The sequence below is a fragment of the Lampetra planeri genome, chromosome 20 (assembly GCF_965212315.1).
Source record: "Lampetra planeri chromosome 20, kcLamPlan1.2.h2, whole genome shotgun sequence".
Taxonomy (NCBI): Eukaryota; Metazoa; Chordata; class Hyperoartia; order Petromyzontiformes; family Petromyzontidae; genus Lampetra; species Lampetra planeri.
Window position 1 is genome coordinate 9376894 of NC_136126.1, and position 21031 is coordinate 9397924.

The 21031-nt window shown below is 50.3% G+C and overlaps 1 protein-coding gene across 3 annotated transcripts in view; it reads left to right on the forward strand.

Annotated features, from left to right (window-relative positions):
- The window catches only part of MAPKAP1 (MAPK associated protein 1), a 123441-nt gene that overhangs the window by 72507 nt on the left and 29903 nt on the right, over positions 1-21031 (forward strand). For all 3 annotated transcript variants that reach the window (XM_078603521.1, XM_078603522.1, XM_078603523.1), the window contains 2 exons: positions 14380-14487; positions 16566-16706. In XM_078603521.1, coding sequence (XP_078459647.1) covers positions 14380-14487; positions 16566-16706 — 249 coding nt within the window. The remainder of the gene's footprint in view (positions 1-14379; positions 14488-16565; positions 16707-21031) is intronic.

Below are 21031 nucleotides of genomic sequence, written 5' to 3' on the forward strand. Positions count from 1 at the left end.
GTCATGAGGCTGGCATGCCTTCTGCCAATACAGTACGTTTTGGATTTATGGAGAATATAAATGTGACCACAGCTCAAGACGCTGAACAGAGACATAGACGAATGTGACCAGGGAAAAAATAGATGTCTTTATTTATATATATTTTAGGAAAGACAGAGGGGCGTAGTAGACTCCTGGGTAGAGAAGGGATAGGGTAGAGCTCTTGTCCAGAAGAGCATTTGTGCTCCGTGGTTGATGGACTCACCTGCAAGAGGGCTTTGTCTAATTTGTTCCACCTTGGGAGCCTTTTTTTTTAAGCCTTCGAGCCGGATGTAATTTGGGTGATTGGCAGGGTGCCCCAGCTGACGGCCTGGTTTCGTGTTCCAATTAAAGAATTCGCAGCTGGAAGGTCATGTCGTCAGGTGACCCGTCGTAAGTTGCCCGCTTGGAATCTCAAGTCCTACCCGTGTTAGACCCTTGAAGCTTATTGTATTTCCTCGCCTAACAAGCCGAGCAAGGCCAATCTATTGAATGAGTCTTGATGAAGGGTGGCATGCCAACGTCATTTTATTTATTATTATTATTACGTGGACACATGGATGTTAGCTTGTCTCTGGGCACTAATGTGTGCAGCTTGTGCCCATTGGCATCCCATTGCCGATGGTAACAAGTCCCACAAGCCCATGCTGGGTCTAGTCCTTCGACAGGACAGCCGCTGTTGACTTTCCGCAACCAAAAACAACTAGCGGTTTGTTAAATTTGGCCGAGTGAGCAACTGTTATACGCTCGGATAATGAGTATAAATGGCTTGTTTAAGAAAATTAAGATTTACATTTTGATACATTTGTAGGGGGGGGAGGTGATGTATGGTGTGCGTGCGTGAGCGATACATTAAGGTAATTTATTCTTCGCTCACGCAAGTGCTTGTGGCGCGTCAATTTAATGTGCTGCGAGTGGGCAGGAGTTTGGCGCAGCGCACAAAGCCAATTAGTGCAAAGACCATTACACTGCATCTTCCGTAATAAGGACCTGGCTTCTGGTGTGTGCCGCGTTTCGGTTTAGAGGGGGTCGGTGTCCACAGCGAGGTGGGGTGAACGTTCCCTCCTCCGCCATTCAACGAATCGCCTGCCGCAAAGATGCGCAATGTCGCGTTGGCTCGTCGATTCGAATCGGTTCTTTTACAATGGCAGTCAGTTTTGGACGCTGCCCCAGCGCTCGTTCGAGCTCGTGGAGCTCATGCGTGCGTCTTCCCATTCGCATTCTCGCTTCCCAACCCGTTAGCGACCCACATGTTGGTTTTGAAAAAATATGCACGTAACTCTAGCACGGGCGGTTATTTTTTTTTTGCGTTTATTGACGTAGCCGGTTGAACAGAAAAGACGGTGTTTGGAGAAAAAAAAATACCGAGGCTCGCTATTTTACGGCTGTTAATGATGGAATGATCGTCTGGCTTTAAGCTTAGTCCTGTGCTCCTTGAGACAACACGCTCCTGTTGTTATAGTTTTGTAAGAGGTCGGGCAAAGGTGGCGGCTGAAACGTGAGCCCATCCAGGGAGCGCAGACGCACGTTAGCATTCGTATTACTCAAGCTATGTCAATAAAAGCAGCGGGGGGGGGGGGAACCCCTATGCCGCTGTTATGTTTATATTTTTCTAAACGATATGTGGGCAGCTAATGGCTTGGACGCGATTTGTGATTGGGAAAACACGCATGTACTGACATGCGAGCGAGCGCGCGCACGCTCACTCGTGCTCGCAAAGACCAGGGATGCCTCTCTTGTAGCTGGTTTGCACTGCTGGAGCAAGTTGTATGCGCGGGCCAGTGTGACGGGGGTGGAGTGGGGCCACGTGGTCGGTCGTGTTCTCAAAGTCGGTGCTGCCGAGGCCGGATTCATCTTGTCGGGAGGCTCAACCTCGGTTCAGATCCCAGTTTCTGACAGCGTTGTGTATCGCGGCGACGAACCGGACGAAGCGCGTAGCGGTCGTATCGCAGTGCGCGGATCGCTGGTGCCACTGCTCCCCGTGCATGTACACACAAGGCGTGCGCACGCACAAAAGTACACAGGGTGACTTCTCGTAAACTTGGCAAGAGCTTCGTGTGTACGCGTTTATACTTTGACAAACGGTGCTGACCTTGCAAGCGGCGGTTTTGGATCGTTGAGACGTTAGTGCAGTCTGCCAATCATCGCATCCCTGCAAATGCACACACGCGTGCACAAAGTCCGTGGTTGAGGCAGCACCGACTATTAAAAAAAAAAATACCACGTCAGCACTCTGTACATTTAAGGGTTATATGGAATATAGTGTTAGATAGATAACCCCACGACTGACACGGGTGTGGTGGGAATGCCATCATCCAGCAGTGGATTGACTAAGGGCTGTTATCTAGGACAATACGTGACCTATGTATGTATATATATGTACTAGCCTTTTACTTGTCCTAGGACGGGTGTATTGCAGTAAATTTTAAACTTGCAAGCGAAAAGCAGACCGCGACGTGATATTAATTGCATCAATTCGTGTGCAATTTGTAAGGCTGCGGTGACACAGACCTATTTCATTTTAAGGTTATAATCCCTTGTTCATCACGACGTCCTTTTTACTTCTGTGTCTCAATAGCGTCACGGAGATCGCGTGACGTGAGGGTTCTGTCTATGTAGCAGAGGTGTGGACTCGAGTCATGTGACTTGGACTCGAGTCAGACTCGAGTCATGAATTTGATGACTTGCGACTCGACTTGGACTTGCATAACAATGACTTTGTCCCACCTATGAGATGTGGACTCGAGTCATGTGACTTGGACTCGAGTCAGACTCGAGTCATGAATTTGATGACTTGCGACTCGACTTGGACTTGCATAACAATGACTTTGTTCCACCTCTGCTATGTAGTGAGGGTTGTAAGTTGACGCCGAGGAGGGGGGAAGAGGCGCCTCGCCCCCCCATGTGGAGTGACGTCACCCGCTAATTATTATGAATGGGCGGGGGGTGTCCCTTTGGAGGACGTCACCTTATAATGATTATTAATGAGGGGGGCTGTTCGATATGGAGTGACGTCACCTGCTCATGATTATTAGTGAGGGGGAGGGGAGTACTCCATATTTAGTGACGTCTCCCGCTCATGATGATTATTAATGAGGAGGGGTGGGGGGGGGGGACCATTTGGAGGACGTCACCTGCTTATGAATATTAATGAGGGGGGCTGGTCGATGTCAAGTGATGTCACGAGCGTTAAGGACAGACATTCCTGGGTGATTAGAGTAGGTATATGGACACGAACCGTGGCGTTGGCAGACGTTATTGGATCCTGCAATTGGTGGGAATGGGGCTTGGGAGAGCAAAGAGTGTCGTTTTGGTGACAGGAAATGTTTACGTCCCACCAAAGTTGAATGTCCTCCCCACGCGTCTCTCTCCACTGCGCACTTCAAACCCTTGTGCTCGTGGGAGCTGGACGTCAGCGAGGGGTGTGGGGAGGCTCACCGGGCAAGACACGGCGAATTGTGAAACTCGCCCAAATGCCAGCGTCGGCCCCGCGTTGTCCGCTTGCGCGCGCCGGGTCAGATTGAACGCTTAACACACGGGGACCATGCGTACATTGTCGGTCTTTGTTTTTCTTTGGTAGCACGGCAGTGGAAATATTAACTGTGACCATCAACACCCCCACACCCCCCCCCCCCCGATACGATGAAGTCATCGGAACAAGTTCTGTGCCACCTGCCTTTGAGTACTGCATCGTGTGAGCGCAAAGCCAAAGCGTGCCTCCCTGCTCGATCGAGCAGTTGTGGTCCATTAGTCCAGAGCAGATATTTCATTTGCAGGTACCACCTGAGGTGGTGGCACAACCATTAGTGCTTCCAATTTCTTTGAAGGCCAATAACAGTGAACTATTTGACAACCACTTGAAATAAGTGGGTTATCAAACGATTTCCACTTATTAGCCACGTAAATAAATCTGTACGACTCCATAAAGTTTTTGCTGCCTTAAGTTGGGGCAATTTATGCTCTGCTGGCTCATGGATTTGCATCGCGGCGGCCGCCTCTATTCCTCTAATGCGATCACGGAGCCGGCGGTGGAAATCCCACATTGCCACGGTGGGGCGGGCGGGTGGGGAGCAGGCAGTCGCCTCGCAAAACAAGACTCCTGTTGACTTCACTCAAAAGCATCGCTCGGTTCTCTATCAAGATGGCCGGATGATAACGTCGATGGGGCCGAGTCGACCCTCCACGCAAATATTTGATCTCCCGCGACCTTCCCCCCCCCCCCCCACGGCGAGTCTAAAAGTTCCGACCATGGCTCTAACGGAGAGAGAGGGAGACCGCGGTATCGCCGCCTCGAATGCGGCCCACGGAGACGGTTTCGCTGTAATCGCTCCGGCTGGGAATGCGCAGCGGCGTTTGTAAGACGGCCGTATGTTTTGGCTGCGGGCCTGGAAAATAAATGCACCGCGGTTACATTTTATCCCTGGCCATGCCTGCGTTTGCCAGAGTCCGTCGCACAGGTAACGCGGTCCCCTAATATGGAGAAAGGGCCAACGGTGCAAACTCGACGTACGGGGCACGTCGGCTCTGCGTGTGTACGTGCGCCCGTGTCGTCTGAGTGCGCTCTTCTCCTCCTCCTCCTCCTCCGGAAATGAGCGTCCGTTATCAACGTGTCGTCTTTTTTTTGCAAATCGAATGAGTGTCGGAAGGTGATAGCCATGTACAGGCGCATAGACCCTTTTGTCACTCCACTGCTGGATGAGGTCCTGCCCATGGTTGAGTTATTTGTTCATACTTCACCACGCTGGTCGGCACGGCTCGGTGAAGGTGGTGGGGGAGGGAGGGGGGTCCATAGGCAGCGTTGGAACGGTACGCAGTGGATTTTGCTGCTGGCCAGAACGTAGCACAGCTCCACAGCCGCCTTTGACACCCTGGCGTGCATGATGGTCACCCCGTTCCATGTACTATCCAGGCTCTCAAACCTGCTTGGCTTCCGAGAACTGATGAGATAGGGGGGGGGCTATTACGGGTGGTCGAGGCGATTATAGCCAAAGGCCAATTCTATTCTAGCCTTGCATGGTGTGATGGCAGCGATGTGCTGAAGAAGATACTTATGCCGATGTCTGCCAGCCGCAAGAGGACTTCAGGAGAGACTTGGTATATGGTTGCCGTTCCTCCTCCTGTGTTGGATGAGCCGCAAACTGCAGCGGCTCACGATCCACAGTTTGGTTTTGCATGGCCACGTTTGTACCGCCGTGGCTCACGGAGGAGATGTGCACGTGGGCTTGTCATGGATGTTTTGATGCGGTTGATGGTTCCACCGGTGTTCTTTGAGGACGAGTGCCAAAACCCAGGGGGTGCCATGTTTGGGATGTCGCATGAGGACCATTGAAATGGATTTGTATACCTTCCGAGTGAGTGGATGTATAAGTGCTGTAGTCAACCACACCAGACATCTCAATTCACCACCTTCGTATTGTGGGTCGAGTGCTAAAGTGTCGCCTGGCCCCAGACATCCTTGGGTAACTTCAACAGTAAACCGTCGATATTTTACGAATGCTCGTCAACCCACTGTACAAGCGAAGGCATCGACCATGCCGTGTCTGTCACGGGAGACGTGTAACCGTACTTCATCAAGCTGGTTCATGCGGGATGATGAAGAGGGGGAGGGGGTTAAGGGACATTGAGACCAGGACCGTTTCGGGTGTCCACTCGCAACTGACGTTGGCAAAATGGCCAGAAAATGGGATTTAGGTCGCCGCGTTAGTGGCGCAGTGTGCTAACCACTGCACTGCCTCTCCACCACTTAGAAAATACCCGCAAGTAAATTGTATCAATCAATTACAATCGCTTCGTAAATACCGTTGCCATGGTTTCACTTCATGAAGTGGGAAATACATTTTTGTGACGATAAACAGGAATTAAAATGTCCCACAAAGTGGTTAGAAATGCAGTAGTATTTTTTTTTTAAAGCAAAAACAGCCAGTGTCTCCATGCTAATATACACACTGGGTTAACGCTGTGAAGTCATCCAATTTAGTACAAATTCCACATTCCTCTGGTGGGAACCAAGTCTGTCCAAAGGGTCAACAACCCCTGTGGCAGAAGTATTAAAGGCATACAAGAAGAGGAATGTCGCAGTCCTGGACTTAGACGGGCGATGGGAGTCGGCGCAGCAATCTCCCCACGCTCGCTCGCTCGCTCGCTCTCAGTGAACCCTTCTCAGCCCATGAGTCAAGACGGTCGGCTGAAGAGGCTACGGGTACTGACGTGGGCAGCGGCAAGTGGCGTCGCGGAATGAGGGGGGGAGGCTAATGTGTGCGGGGTGAGGGCGCGGGTCGTCGCTATGGCAAAGGCGTTGCGCCGCCGGGCTGTGCGGTCATCGCAGCGGCGGCAGCGGCCGCGTCGGCTCGCTGCGGTGCGGTGGCCGAGCCACCGCAAGGGCCCCCTTCGTCACCGATGGGTGAATTCGTTTCCCAAGGAGTCGCACGAACAACCCGGCCGGGAGGGACGGGGGGCGGTGGGGGCGGCTTCACCTGCCTTACCTTTGCCGTCGATAAAATAAGTCCACAGTGGTTGCTGTGTGGGGAGACTGACCCCCCCCCCCTTTGCCACAGAACCACCAACAGAGATGAGCAACACTGCTGCTTTTTAACACTGATGCCTTGTATAGGGGAGATCGTTGGACTTTTTTTTTTACTTTTAACAGGGACGTGTAAATAAATATCTGCAATGTGTTTTTGGGTTGGGTGCGTAGTTAGGGGTGACGTCTCAGACGGTTCTTCGGGAACAGAATGGAGGAGCTCGCGTGCGTCAACGCGCGCGGCACAACCTGAAAACACCCCACGGAGATATGCAGCACAACTGCGAAATGCTACGCTGTAGTAGTAGTCCTACGATGTTTAGACCGACATCCCCCCCTTGTGTGCGCACGCATTGTGCGTGCACTGGCATTGTAAACGGTTTTTCTGCTTTTGCCGGCACCGATGACCAGAAACCCCGATGCCGGGCTCCTGTATCTTTGCGGAGCTTCTTTCGCACCGTGCTAATTGGAGGTGTGGGGGCAGGACAACAAACTAACAAACAACAACAGCAGCAGCAGCAGCAGCTGCAGCAGCCGTGTCTGGCACGGCACATTTCATCGCAGTTTAAAAGAACTTTCGCGACATCGGCGTTGCTGCGGGAATGGCCTCCGCTTGCAATCTCGGTCGCACAGCACCGGCATTGCACCCTGAATGGTAATCGGGGATAGAGCGCTGCTCTGGCCTTCGTGTGCGAGCGGCGCTTCCATCAGAGCGCTGCTTCGCACTTGGGAATTAACAGCCACGGGCAGCTTCCAGTCTAAACATAATCGGCATCCAGGCAGTGGTCCACCGCTTGTGTCCAATGGAGATATATATATATATTTTTTTGCAAAAGGTTACGAATGCTTGGCCTGTCGGTAAAATTTCCACAAGGGCCTTAAAAGGTTCCCGTTTGTTTCCAGCGGCTGTTTTCTTTTTTTACGGCAGTGCTTTGAGCTTTTATTTGTCGCACACTTCGTGAACTACACAGAGGCGTTTGAGTAAATAGTTTTTTTTTCAGGTCGTCTTCAAGACGCCCGGTCTTGCGCCGTATTAACCAAAGGTCACTGAAACGTGCGCGGGGAATGACGATAATTTGTTTACCCGAGGAAGCTTCGCCGAGTCCAGGGTCGTTTTTATCAGGAGAGCCTTGCACATTTTTTTTCACCTTTTTATAAAATGCGAGGATACCAGAGTTCCCCAAGAAATCGCACACATGGGGGAAGAACATTGAATATCTTGCACAAAGACCAGCAAAGCCCGCTTGTTGTTACCACCTTCTGTTGAGGACAACGCAAGTCTGCACAGTGGCGTCGTGAACTCGGACCACGTTCGTACCAACGTTGATTAAAATAAGTACCGCTTTGACGAAAGTTAATAATCATAATAATTTCATTTACAGCTTTTTGTCAGTTGACCGCTGGAAGAAAGAACTCCCTGTGTGTCGTGTTGGTTACGGGGATATTTCACTCTGCTGGTTTGTGCAAGGGGGAGGTGGGGCAGCATTGGTTCAAATATCACTCGCCACTGGTGATGTCAACTGTGGCTGGGAAAATCGCACTCCTCAGGTTACTGGTTGCTAGTGCAGTGCGCTCATCAGTATGCCATCACTCCCCTCCAGGAAGTTAAAGGTGGTTGTTTATGTGGTGAGTGTTCCTTGCCAAGCCATAGGAATGTGGAATGTTTACCGCTGGCTCAGGGTCGCAGAGATTGAACACCACCCAACGCTCGGTTGGGCAAGCAGTGTTACTTTCTAATGAATGTACAAATTTTGCAGCGCTTTATGTATGCAGCCAGTACAGCACGGATGAGGGCCTCCTCTCGCCATGCCAGTGCCAGTCATGGTGGTTTGTTTGACCATCCTTGACCACATTGGTCAGTGCGAGGTGGTGAGCCTTGGACCCGCGGTGGTGAGATGTTAACTGCCTCGCCTGATATACAGGGGGTCCTGGGTTCAATCCTGACACTTGTATATTTGGAGTTTGCATTTTCTCCTTGTCGTCACATAGATTTTTTTCTGGGTCAACGTTCGTTTGAGAGTAGTTGGCGGCTATAAATGTAATGTCCAGATGATGATAAGCCACTTCGTGGAGCTATCAATTGTGGCCAGGTTGCTTCTGAAAAAGAGTTGTCTAGCTCAGTAAGCCTTGCCTAGTAAAATAAATAATGTGGTTTATATCACTCGCGATGGATGTTAGCTGTGGCCAGGAATGAAACCCATTTTATAGTTTCATAGTGTGCCGTGTGATAACCACTCTGTCACCATTCCACTCCTAATTTCCTGTTTTGTATTTTAACAGTCGTGCCTGTTGCAGTTTATCGGCTAGTGCGCTCAAATGACGTGGGCCGTCAAAATGAATGCAATGTTATTTCTGTATTTTTGGTTGTGTGAATATAAAATTATATTAATATAAAACCACATTGGCATTAAGTTGATCAAAGATTATATTCTTCTCCAAGGGTTGCTAATTAAGAGTTAAGTCTTTACGAGGAATTTACATCAATTGAATCATTTTGTTTTACACATCACACATCAAATGCACGTCTGTCAATTAGCGTGCAAATTAATTAGGTGACTTGTAGCGTGGAAAAAGCCTCTCAGAAGAAGAAATTTTCTTTAAAATATCACAGATTTATTTGGTAATTATTTTTGTCACTTCGTCACTGTTTCAAAGCTGATTCCCTCAATAAAAAAAAAATCTGGATATTTAACAATTTTATATAATAGTAAGACCCCCAACACACGAACAAAAAACATCGCCGTTTATTTTCACGTACGAACGAGACTCCCAAGCTTTCAATGTACATCTCCGCGTATTACTCAAGAACAAGAGAGCTTTTCCCAAACGCAAAGTTAACGTCATTGTAAAATGGATTCGTGACTGTGGCGACGAATTATTCATCTCGCCTCGTGTGCCTCACTTGGAGACGATCGTGCGTGGGTTTTAACAGCGTTTGGAAAATTGTCCCGTTTAAATTATTCCAGCTAAATTTTTTTTCCCCCCACCACCATCGAGTTATTGATTGTGTATACAACTTTGGTGTTAATTGGATTAGCGTTGTTTATTTCTAGATCAAAGGCCAGGGTTGTAGCTCAATCGGCAAAGCTGTTTGCTGCGAGGGCATCGATATCATCACCACCACCATCATCAATGGTGGTCATCACCACCGTCATCATTATAATAATTTTGCTGAGATGGTCAGATCTAACCCGTCTCACATCATGCAATTTGAATTCTCTGCTCGCATTACATCAACTTGGAGTTTTGTCCAAAAACATCAAATTTAATGGTGGTTACCTGGGAATCCAAGCCCGCAAAACAACTCAAGGCTGGTCCTGCATTACAGGGTTAACAGAGTTAATGCGCTGCCTTAACTCGTCTGGCAGCAACAGGCTTGGGCCTAAGTAATTACGTTTAGGGCATCTAAATTTACGCCTAATTTTTTCTTATTTTTTCCTCCACCATCGGAATTCTGCCTACGCGCGGGGGAGTGTATTAGGGGAGATGTATTTCCCAGCGGTGGAGTGTCGCCGTTTATCTGGCTATCGGGGAAACGCTGTGCCAGAAAGTAATTTTGCCATGCGCGCTAGTGTCGGGGAGATAAGCGCGCGCGCCGGCCGGCGGAGGGAGAGAGAGGGCACCCCCAGCGTTAGAGATAGCAGCCGGGTGAGGGATCTTTCCGCATTTACATTTAGATGAGTATTGATCGGCCGCCGGGGTGTTGCCGGCGCTGGGAGGGCTATCGATTCACGGCTGCGCGGACCGAGCGTCTGCGGGCGGTCGGGGGGTCAAGAGCCCCTTCCTGCCGGCGCGACGCGGCGCGACGTGCGCTCCCCTCTGCGCGGATGGCGCGCGGCCGGCGCGACGTGCACGCGCGCTTTTGCTCCGCACGCGGACTTGCACGTGAGCACTTTTGGAACGTGTAGCCCTCTTACAAGACCAACAGCAAGGGGTGGAATTTTCACGAACCAAGTCCCACCGCGTGTAGGTGTTTACGGTTGCGCGTGGTGAGAATCCTGCGCCGACTCCCATCGCCTAAGTCCAGGACTGAGACATTCCACTGGGGTTGTTGATCCTTTGGAAACACTTGGCCCCCACCATAGGAATGTGGAATGTCTACTACCACGGAGTTGGAATTAAACTAGATGAGTTTACAGCCTTAACCCAGTGTGCATATTAGCTATGGAGGCACTGGATTTTTTTTGCTATAAAGGATATAACGCCGACCGCTTTTCGCTCCCCGTGCTGGGAGCTTTTTCAGTTCCTGTTTCAAATACAGATGCACAAGTGTATACTGTGGTATACAAAGACAACAAAGATCCCTCGTGTCGCCTTAACATACTGTAGGAGCAAGTGCTGTTAGCGAGTAGCACCCAATGAAGGGTGGCACGGCACGTGAGGTGGGGTGGGTGGCCAGCACCACGCGCGGCCACCTTTGTCTCTCGAGTAGCGGTGTTCACACGTCGCACCAGGTACTCGTTTTGAGGCTGAGGAGTCCGTGGGTGCGCACACACACGTGTGCATGCACTCAACATATGCGCGTGACAAACCGGAATACCGTATGCGTGTACCCCAAGTGTGTGTTCGTGCAGACACGCACACCCATACACTCAAAAACTCTTTCAGTTCCTGTTCCGAATACATACGCACACAAGTACATAAACGGAGACAAAGAACCCCAGAAAGTCTTTAACAGACCGCTGGGGAAAGTGCAGTTAGCGAAGGCCGTCATAGCGCACGAGAGGGTGGGTAGCCAGCACCACGCCCGGCCACCTTTGTCCTGTGGTGATGTTTACACACCACACCAGGTGCTCATTTTATTCTGAGCCGTCAAGTATATACACACACGCGCATTAATATATGTACAATCGTATGCACAAAAGGCATCCTGGTTTTGATGTGTACACGTAAACTAAGGTTATTTCTTATGAGCACTGAAGCAGTGGTCATCCCCTGTTTCCATTGCTGAGCCAGTGGTGGAATTTCTACTTTCCTATGGCAGGGGCGAGTTTATCGAAAGGACAACCACCGTTGACTTCACCCACAGAGTGGTATTCATCTGTCGACCCCGGGGGGGTTGATGGGCCGACCGAACCACCGACATACGGATCTTCCGCTAAGCGACCTGGGCGCACCGCCGTATGTCGTTTGCTAACAAACTATTATCGGTTTACTTGGGAGTATTTGTGTTAAGATTATTAATCTATCGCGCGCGCGCACACGCGCGATCGTTGCAGAAGCCACGGAGGGTAAATGATGCGCGGCCGTGCGTGGACCAACGGGGCTTGGTTCCATTTATTTTGCCATCGATTGCGCGAGCCGTCCATTTGCCTAATGCTCGGCCGTGGTGGTGCGAGGCGCCGCTAAACGCCTCGCCCTCCTTCTCAGGGGTGGCGCGGCCATTAACAGGCCAATTATTACGTTCGGCGGAATTGTGTACATTTTTTTTTGTTATAGCTGTCGGAAATGATTTTCGCTTGAGCGTCTTGTTCGGCGAATAATTCGTTTCAACTGGCCCTCCATCCTTCTTGAAAAAAAAATATGCTTTTCATTTGCAGTCAAATGTTTGCTTGCTAAATCTGCTAATGATCTTGGAAGAATTAATAATTTACCATGTTATGGCTTGGAGTTATAAAGTACCGCATTATCTTGTCTTCGTGGACCCACTATATATGCATTATTTTTTTTATCTCCAGTGGATTTTATTTTCCAAGGAGAACCAGTGCCCTCTACTGGTCTGTCTGGCATAGCAGTCTGCAAACATTAGCAGAATCCTCACGTCAATTTGAAAACTGAAGATTCTTTTTCGTTTATTGGAAAGCAACATTACGCGATTTGGCCACACAAACTCGTGCACTGACACGTACGCAAGAACATGCACGGAACGAGTGCAAATACAAACATCCACCCCCCCCCACACACTTATGGATCGTAATTGATATTTGGGTGAGATCGCCGCGCAAGAAGCAAAATGTGTGTCGTACACCCTCCTCCACCCGACGCAGCCAAGGAATAAATGTGTCACGCCATGAACAAACGTGCCAATGTATTACGGCTTTCAGCAGCACCCACCGGGCGTGTGGGGGAGAGCGATCCGCAACATTGGGTTTACAGACGTTTCCCTGGTAGTTACAACCAGCAACATCAGGCAGGTGCCAGATATATCAGATTTCTGGTGGTGCTGCTGAGTCACTAATAAGTTGGTACGTTTCTTCACGTGGCAACTTTATTTGTTGGCTGTGAGCGGGGGTGGGGGAAGTGTACAAAAACACATTTGACTTGCGGAACCAAACCCCAAAAAGTCAGGGTCATGAAAGCCTACACATTAGAAATGCCCCATGGATCCCTAAGGATCGTGGGGGGAGGCGTGATGTTTGTGAGAATCCATGAATGCAATTTTCTTTCAAACATATATAACCTGTTAACAAACAAACTCAACACGTTCATCAATAACACCGTGGCCCGCAGAGGAAAAATATAATATAGGTGACGTTTCGGGCAATGGGCCTTCTTAATAGCCCGTGATAAAGAACGCCAGAAGAGAGACTGTGGACAATTACAGTTGGAAGCTCCACATTGCACCATTCGGCCTGATGAGAAATACACAAATTGTTTAATTTGGCATGTGAATAGTTGCCCAATAGTAGCTATTGAGTAACAGAAACACCCTTCAATAATCAGCCGCCTCTTGTATGTGGTATATTACGTTTACTTTTAAGGCCCACAGTATTATTGACAAATGCAAGTTTTATGTTACTTGCACTTGTTCACCACTGCCAGTGGAGCACCGACAAATTATTAACAACCTATCGGTGGGCTGCTTTGAGCTCAGAAGTGCACAAACAAACGTGGAGGAGTGGATGCACGCTTGGAATCGCACCGAGAGACAGAAACAGGACCCACATGTATGAGAAGCCGTCTGCACGTTAAAGGCGCCGTTCGGAGGAGCACGTGGGCGATGAAGGGGCACGCGTAACTGGGAAGGGAGGGGGAGGTGATAATAACCAGTGGGGGCGAGAATAACAACGGAGTGCCAGCCGAAGGCGGAAACGGCGCCTGGGTTGAGGACCACCGCGGAGATGGAGCGGTGAATTGAGCGGGAGCTGGATAAGATTGTGACGACGAAGGCTGTACAGGGGATCTTTGTCTTTGTTGCTCATTGTGGGATCGCCGCCGCACTGCGGGGGAAACTCTTTCGGCGTGCGTGCGTGCATTTGGGGAGTGGTCGTGTTGTGGTTGGCACGTTGCGCTATGAATCCCTGCAGTCCGAGTTCGTTTCTCGCTCTCAACCAACACCGGTGACGATTATCTAAACCGGTCCTGGGCATCCCCTAGGTCAACTCGGCCTCAAATGAGTACTGGGTAGACAAAGGCGGTCGGGGCGTGGTGTTGGCCACTCACACCCTCGTGTACCGTTCCGGCCTACATAGGTGCTCGCTAACAGCACTTGCCCCAACAGTCTGTTAAAGGCTATACGGGGGATCTTTGTCTTTGTGCGCACCTGATTGGCTCACAAGTGACAGCATCACATTTATCCCTCTAAGACTGACAATCTGGCTGTCGCCTGATGATGCTGGTTGTAATTACTGGCTTATAGTCGTACTCGAAGTGGAAATGTAGTGGGTTTACTCTCCAGCACACCGGTGTGCTGTACTAGTAACGAATTGCATGTTTTGTTTACGTGACAAACCTTACTAATTGGCTGTGTAGGGTGGTGGCGGGTTTTAATGACACATTTATATTTCCGCGATCTAACCCAAAAGACCTCTATTACGGATATCGGTCGCGAAAGCCTATAGTATTAAACCAACGCATGGTGTGTGTGTGTGTGCGTGCGTGCGTGCGTGTGCCCTGTGCAGGGCCTCAGTATCGGCTGGAGAAGCAGAGTGCACCCAACGTGGCCGTGGACCTCGACAGCAGCCTCGAGTCCCAGAACAGCATGGAGTTCTGTCTCGTGCGCGAAAACAGTGAGTCACCACACGTCGTCACACGCCGCCAGCGTCGCGTGCAGCGTGGCATGCAGCGCCGTTCCTTCATGTGGCCTATGAAGAGCAACTGTTCAGAGATTCACCCCGGAGATGATTTCAGCCACTTGGTTGATTTGTCTGAGAGTTGGAATTTCGGATGCACGACATTTCTTTGACGCATATTTCGGGCAGTGCGTCCCAGTGAATAGGCGGAGATCTCTGTGAGGAGCGGAGAGTCGGGGCGGTGAAACGACGGTGGAGGAGGACACTGCGGATCTCCTTCTGGGTGTGCAGCGATTGGTCGATTCGTCAATTAAATTGGATTTGTATGCTCGTCGTATCGTTGGCGTGCAAGAATCTATTATTTATTATTCTATGTAGGTGATATGCAAATGATGGGCTAATGGTATAATATGCTAACAAAACTGTACAAATGAACACAAATATTGACAATATTTGCCAGTGAGACGAAAATAATAGCCAACCTGGAATCGAATTGCCACCCCAAATCTTCACAATTGAGTCACCAGGGAGGGTGCCTCGTCGCATGCCTACCTGTCAGCCATCACTCGGGGAACACGTCCTCCAGCAACAACAACAGGAGGCAGAGCAGCGGCGTCCACGAACGTCGGGAAGCTAAAAGGCAGCGAGTTGGCAGCGTGGAGAGAGCGGGCGGTGCGTCTGCCACTCGCCTTGCCTGGTCTGTTCACCCATAACGCTCGGATCTGCCCCCTCGACCTCTTGCCAGCGAGCCTCTGCCGCTCCGCGTTACGTCAACCGCGCACCTGGCCCGGCGCAAAACGCGAAGCCCGCACCCCCAGCCACAGCATGCCCAAACAGCTTCTGTTTGACAAGATAGAGGGGGCTGGATGGGCACAGCACAGGTTAGAGTAGAGACTGGTTGATGCGGTACAGGAAGATGTGGAGCCGAATGGACTTGCCGATGACTGGATCCAACGGTGTCAAGATCGGCCTCTGTGGAGGAAGAGGCTCGTGAAGGACGCTGCTACTGGGCAGTTGGAGGCAGCCGCCCTCCAGCAACAACGGAGGGCGGAGGAGCGATGCTCACAACGAGTGGTGGGCCGGGCAGATTAAACAAAACAAGTTGGCACAGTGGGGAGCACAGGTGGGGTGCATCTATCAGTCATCTCATGGCACCTGCGTCTGTCCCGTGACCTCCTGACAACAAACCTTCGACACTGAGGGGCCTCATTGTTCACCTACCCTGGCACAGGTGCTGTTGGTAACGTCACTACCACAGAGTGGCGAATGGTGGCTGTTGTTGTATCTGTGTGGTATAGGGTGGTGTGCGAGATGAGAGAGCGTGGCACGTGTTGTTTGAGTGTGTCATGCGGTGCACTACATGTGGTGTGCACGCTTGCTGTGTATCGCGCATGCACCTTCACTTGTGTGCCTGATGTGTAAATGTGTGTCATTTTCATTTGGGGCGGCGTGTTTGTAATATGTTCTGTGTGCGCATAATGAATAGCTGTGGAAAATGTGTGTGTGTGTGCGTGCGCGTGTGTCGCATACGTTGGTGTCGCGGTTAACGCACTGTTCTACGAACACCAGTGGAGATTATCTGAACCGGTCCTGGGCTTCCCCTAGGTCGACTCGGCCTCATGAGTACCTGGTACGATGTGTAAACATCGCCACCGGGGAGATGAAAGCGGCCGGGCGTGGTGCTGGCCACCCACCCCTTCGTGTGCCGTGCCGGCCTTCATAGGTGCTACTCGCTAACAACTCTTGCCCTCCAACAGTCGTGTTAAAGCTGTACAGGGGATCTTTTTGTCTTTGTCGCATACATCTGTCATATGCGCACAAATGCACGCGGTGCCTGTGCTTGGCATGTGTTGCATACAATCGTCTTGCGTGCATCTATCACAAGCCGTGTGGCCGTAATTTTGAGCTGTGCGCGTATTCGCCACGGGAAACGCGCGCGCGGCATTAAATCTCGCATCCTTTGCTCATCCACAAGATGAAATGGTGAGCTATTGAGACACGAAATAGCATCGCCTCTTTCGCAACGGCCACCTCGGGTTTATTAATGCGCGCCTGCGTCCTCTGCCGCTGCGCAGGTTCACGCGGCAACGAGAGCCTGGAGGACGAGTTGCCGCTGGAGTTGGCCACGGTGCAGGTGTCTCTCAACAGCCACCAGTACAAGTCGTACCGTGTGAGCTGCGTACACAGGTTACGCATCCACACGGACGTGCAGCTCGGTGAGTCTGTGTGCCCCCACGCACCTCTGTTCCCACCCCCACCGCCTCGCCACTCCGGCCCGTCGCTTTGGGTTAGGGGCTGGCGAAGTGCAACGGTAAGACCGTGTGATGGAGCAAATTTTGAGCGTTGGTTGTGGAGGGTCAGTAAAAAAAAAAAAATATTGTGGAGTCTCTTTGCACGTGTCCATTGCCTATTTTACTTCTTTGCTTGAAGCTCTCGGCTTCCTGATATTCAGTCACTTAGCAAGTGGCACTGGTAAGGCCATGATTTATGCAAGGCTTTTCTCGATTTAAATATCCCAGAATGCATGGCTTGTTGCTGTTGCCATCTCTGTCCTCTGCAGTAGCAATCTCTGTTCTTATGTGCCTGGTCCCACATTTAATAATCCCAAAATGCACTGCTAGTGCTGCACCCCGGCAGCCCCCATTCATCATCGTCCTCCTTTGAGTGCTTCCCCACCGTGTGTAATAATCCCAGAATGCACCACTGGTGCTGCCCTGACATCATTTCAGTGTTAATAAAAATGTACCTTCTGTTGGACAATCCCATCATGTACCACTGGCTACTGCCCCTTCATCTCTCTCCCACTGATGTATTAGACAGCCTGCTGCTCGTTTCAAAGTGATGCCCACTGCACGCAGCACAAGGATCATCGTGATGCAAAGGCTTGGTTTGAAGGAAAGCCGCCAAACCCTGGACTCGGTGACTCAAGGACACTGACCAGTAGCCAATCGGTTCCGCTGCACTCTGCGTGCCCACCTGCATCAAGAAATTCCCAAGTTTAAAGTCACGCAAAGCACCTCAAAGATTTCTGCCAAGATCTTAAGCCATAACGGTGGGAACACATGGGGACTTAGTTTTGAAATTACCTGCAGAACAAGGTTCCCTCTAGCAAATGTACACATTCATAAAGACAAAGACCTCTAATTTGGGTTAATGGACTTGCAGTGCATGTTCCATTAGTGGCTAATTAGAGCTGGCATAGCAAATGAAGGGGGGGGGGTGGTAGTTTGGCCAGAACTATACCGGGCCACCTTTTTATCCCCACCGTTGATGTGCAAATCACTGCACCAGGTATTCAGTTTTAGGGTGAGCAGACAGAGTAATCCACTGCTAGATTCAGATACTAACTGGCCATGTGTGTTGTACACCATGGACAGGAATGGAATCCAGGTTGCTAAAATTGTAGTGCCGTGTGCCGATCGCTGCACCAACGTCCTGTACACAAAGGCACATGCATCCAGAGTTATGTGTAAACGCGCAAAGACAAAACGTAGCGCCGCGGTGGCGAGATGTTAACTACCTCACCTGGTATACAGGAGGTCGTAGTTTCGATTCGGACCTTGACGCCTGCTGTATATTTGGAGTTTGCATGTTCTCCCTGTGGTAGCGTAGATTTTTTCACCCGGGTCCTCCAGTGTTTCCCTCTATATTTAGAAACATGCGATTTGAGTATCTGTAAAGAAGAGCTATAAAGCTCTTTGGGCCCTTACCTGGTTAAAATAAAAAAGTGTATTTCTAGGCTCTTCGTGCACGTTCTCTTTGTGGCACGGGACACTGGGGTGCGGCTTAGCCATCACTACACCCAGCCACCTTTGTCCCCATTACAGTTGTTTATACACAGCACCAACAGGAAGTGATGTGAGGTGGCTGCAACCTCGGGGAGGCCAATGACAGGTGCAGGTACCCACTCGCCACCAATGATGTGCATGGCCGGCATTGAAACTAGCTCTCTGGGATCATAGCGTGCACATGCGTACACATACACAAACATACACGCATGAGCACACACACGACACACGTGTATATTTATATATATACAAAGACAAAGATCCCCTGTATAGTCTTAACATACTGTTGCGGAGAGTTCTGTTAGCGAGCAGCACCTATGAATGCCAGGACTGCACACGAGGGGGTGGGTGGCCAGCACCACGCCCGGCTGCCTCAGTCTCCCTAGTGGCGATGTTTTAACGCACCACACCAGGTACTCATTTGAGGCTTAGTCGACCTAGGTGAGGCCCAGGACCGGTTCAGATAATGATCACTGGTGTTGGCAGTGAGTGGGAATTGAACTTGGGTCGCCGGGTTCGTAGCGCAGCATGCTAACCGCTACACTACCGCTCATTCACATGCATACAGAGATGCACAAACACACAATGGCTCACACATGTACACACACACACACCAAGATCCCCTATATAGCTTATATGGACTGTTCGGCCATGTACTGTTTGCGAGAATTTATGAAGGCCAGCACTGCACACAATGGGGTGGTGTGACCAGAACCACGCGTGTCCACCTTTGTTGCCCCAGTGCTTATGTCTTCACACCTCACCAGGCACTCATTTAAGCCCTGATTTGACATACGGAAGGCCTAGGACCTATTCAGATATCACTTGATCCCTGATGTTAGCCATGGCCTAGGAACTGGGCCCAGGTCGCCGGGTTCGTGGCGCAGTGCGCTTTCCGGTACACTGCGACGACTCAAATGCACTCGCACACAGTGAAGTGTTCGCGCGTTGACACGAACGTCGCCAGGGGGATGGGGGGGGACTAAGAAAGTGCTGGGACACCTGGAGAGAGGGGAGTTGCCCCTCGGCCTCCGTGCCCCGCTCCCCGTGAGTAATGCGTCCGCCACCCGCCGCAAAGGTTGCGCTTCATTAGGAGCGGGGGGACGCGAAGGAGCCGCGTGATTTAGGGGCCGGGCGAGCCCTCCCTGCAGACACCGCTGGATAGGTCGACGGCGTCTTCGGCGGAAGTGCTGAGCGTGCAGCGGCACGTTCAGCGGCGGCGATAATAAAACGCTAATGGTGGCGATGGTAATCATCACGTTCGCTCAGGAGCGTTAGGCGGGGGACCGTCCGGTCGCGCCGTTGCCGCGCTGTCGCGGTGCCCCCAACGGGAGGCGCGCAGAGACACCATGTGGCCCTGCCTGTGCTCGCGTGTATACGTCAAGGCCATAGCCATGGAGTCAACATTGGGGGGACCAAATCTTCCAGAGGGTCTGGGGGTCCCAACCCAGAAAAAAAAATCTAAATTTGAAAAATAATTTCCTGCCAAAAATATTTCAAAATTCATTAACACATGGGATCGACTTTTTATTTATTTTTTACAATGTCTAATAGTGTCTTGTATTACCTTGCTCTGTTTTTACTTTTTTACCATTTCTTGTTTCATTGTAATGGCAGATATTAGGGATTAATAAAGTACAACCATAACCACAATCCTATAAACAGAAATCTACGCATTGATTTCTATGAAGACAAGTCCAGATATTGTGGCCAAGGTTTAGCAAATTGTTTTTATTTACATACCATAGCATATTTTTTATAGCAATATATTGGGGGAGACATTTTGAGTATATTTGAATATTGGGGGAGATGTGTCCCCCCCAATCTATATTATAATTATGGCCTTGGTATACGTACATATGTTGAACTACTTTTGGCACTGTACGTAGCTGACCCGTGCTACTTGGAGGTGTGGGGCAAGGACGACAAACACAACAACAAGCAGTTGTAAAGAAATTCGTTTTCAGTCGAGACAATCTTTTCAATCTCAATCTCACGGTGTCGTGGCATGGTCACCGTTCGGTTTTCTCCTTCACAGCAGCTGATGGTTTGCCGAAGTTGATGTTGATCTCTGAATAGTGATAGCCGTTTATGTATACTTACGGCAGTGTTAATCGAAAGGACACCTTTTTATAATGTACAATATAATGTTTATTTTCTCTCTCTCTCTCTGATATTCTACCATACAATAGAGGTATGTGCCAAGGTCAAAGTGTCTCTGTTTGCTTGTCTGACTCTTGATGGTCCCCACGAGCATTGGTCTGGCGCCGGTCTCCGTTCGGTAGGCCCCACATCGGTGTTGTAGATTCCACATTCTCATTGCGAGGACGAGTATCTCCCCCAATATAGTATCATTGTGAGGACCAGTTCCTCACCCAAGATAGTATCATTGCGAGAACCAGGATCTCCCCCAAGAATGTATCATTGCGAGGACCAGTTCCTCCCCAAAGATGGTATCATTGCAAGGACGAGTATCTCCCAAGATGGTTTCATTGCAAGGACCAGTTCCTCCCCAAAGAATGTATTATTGCGAGGACCAGTATCTCCCTCAAGATAGTATCATTGCAACGAACCAGTATCTTCCCCAAGATGGTATCATTGCGAGGACCAGTTCCTCCCCCAAGATAGTATCATTACGAGGACCAGGATCTCCCCCAAGATGGTATCATTGCGAGGACCAGTTCCTCCCCCAAGATGGTATCATTGCGAGGACCAGTTCCTCCCCCAAGATGGTATCATTGCGAGGACCAGTT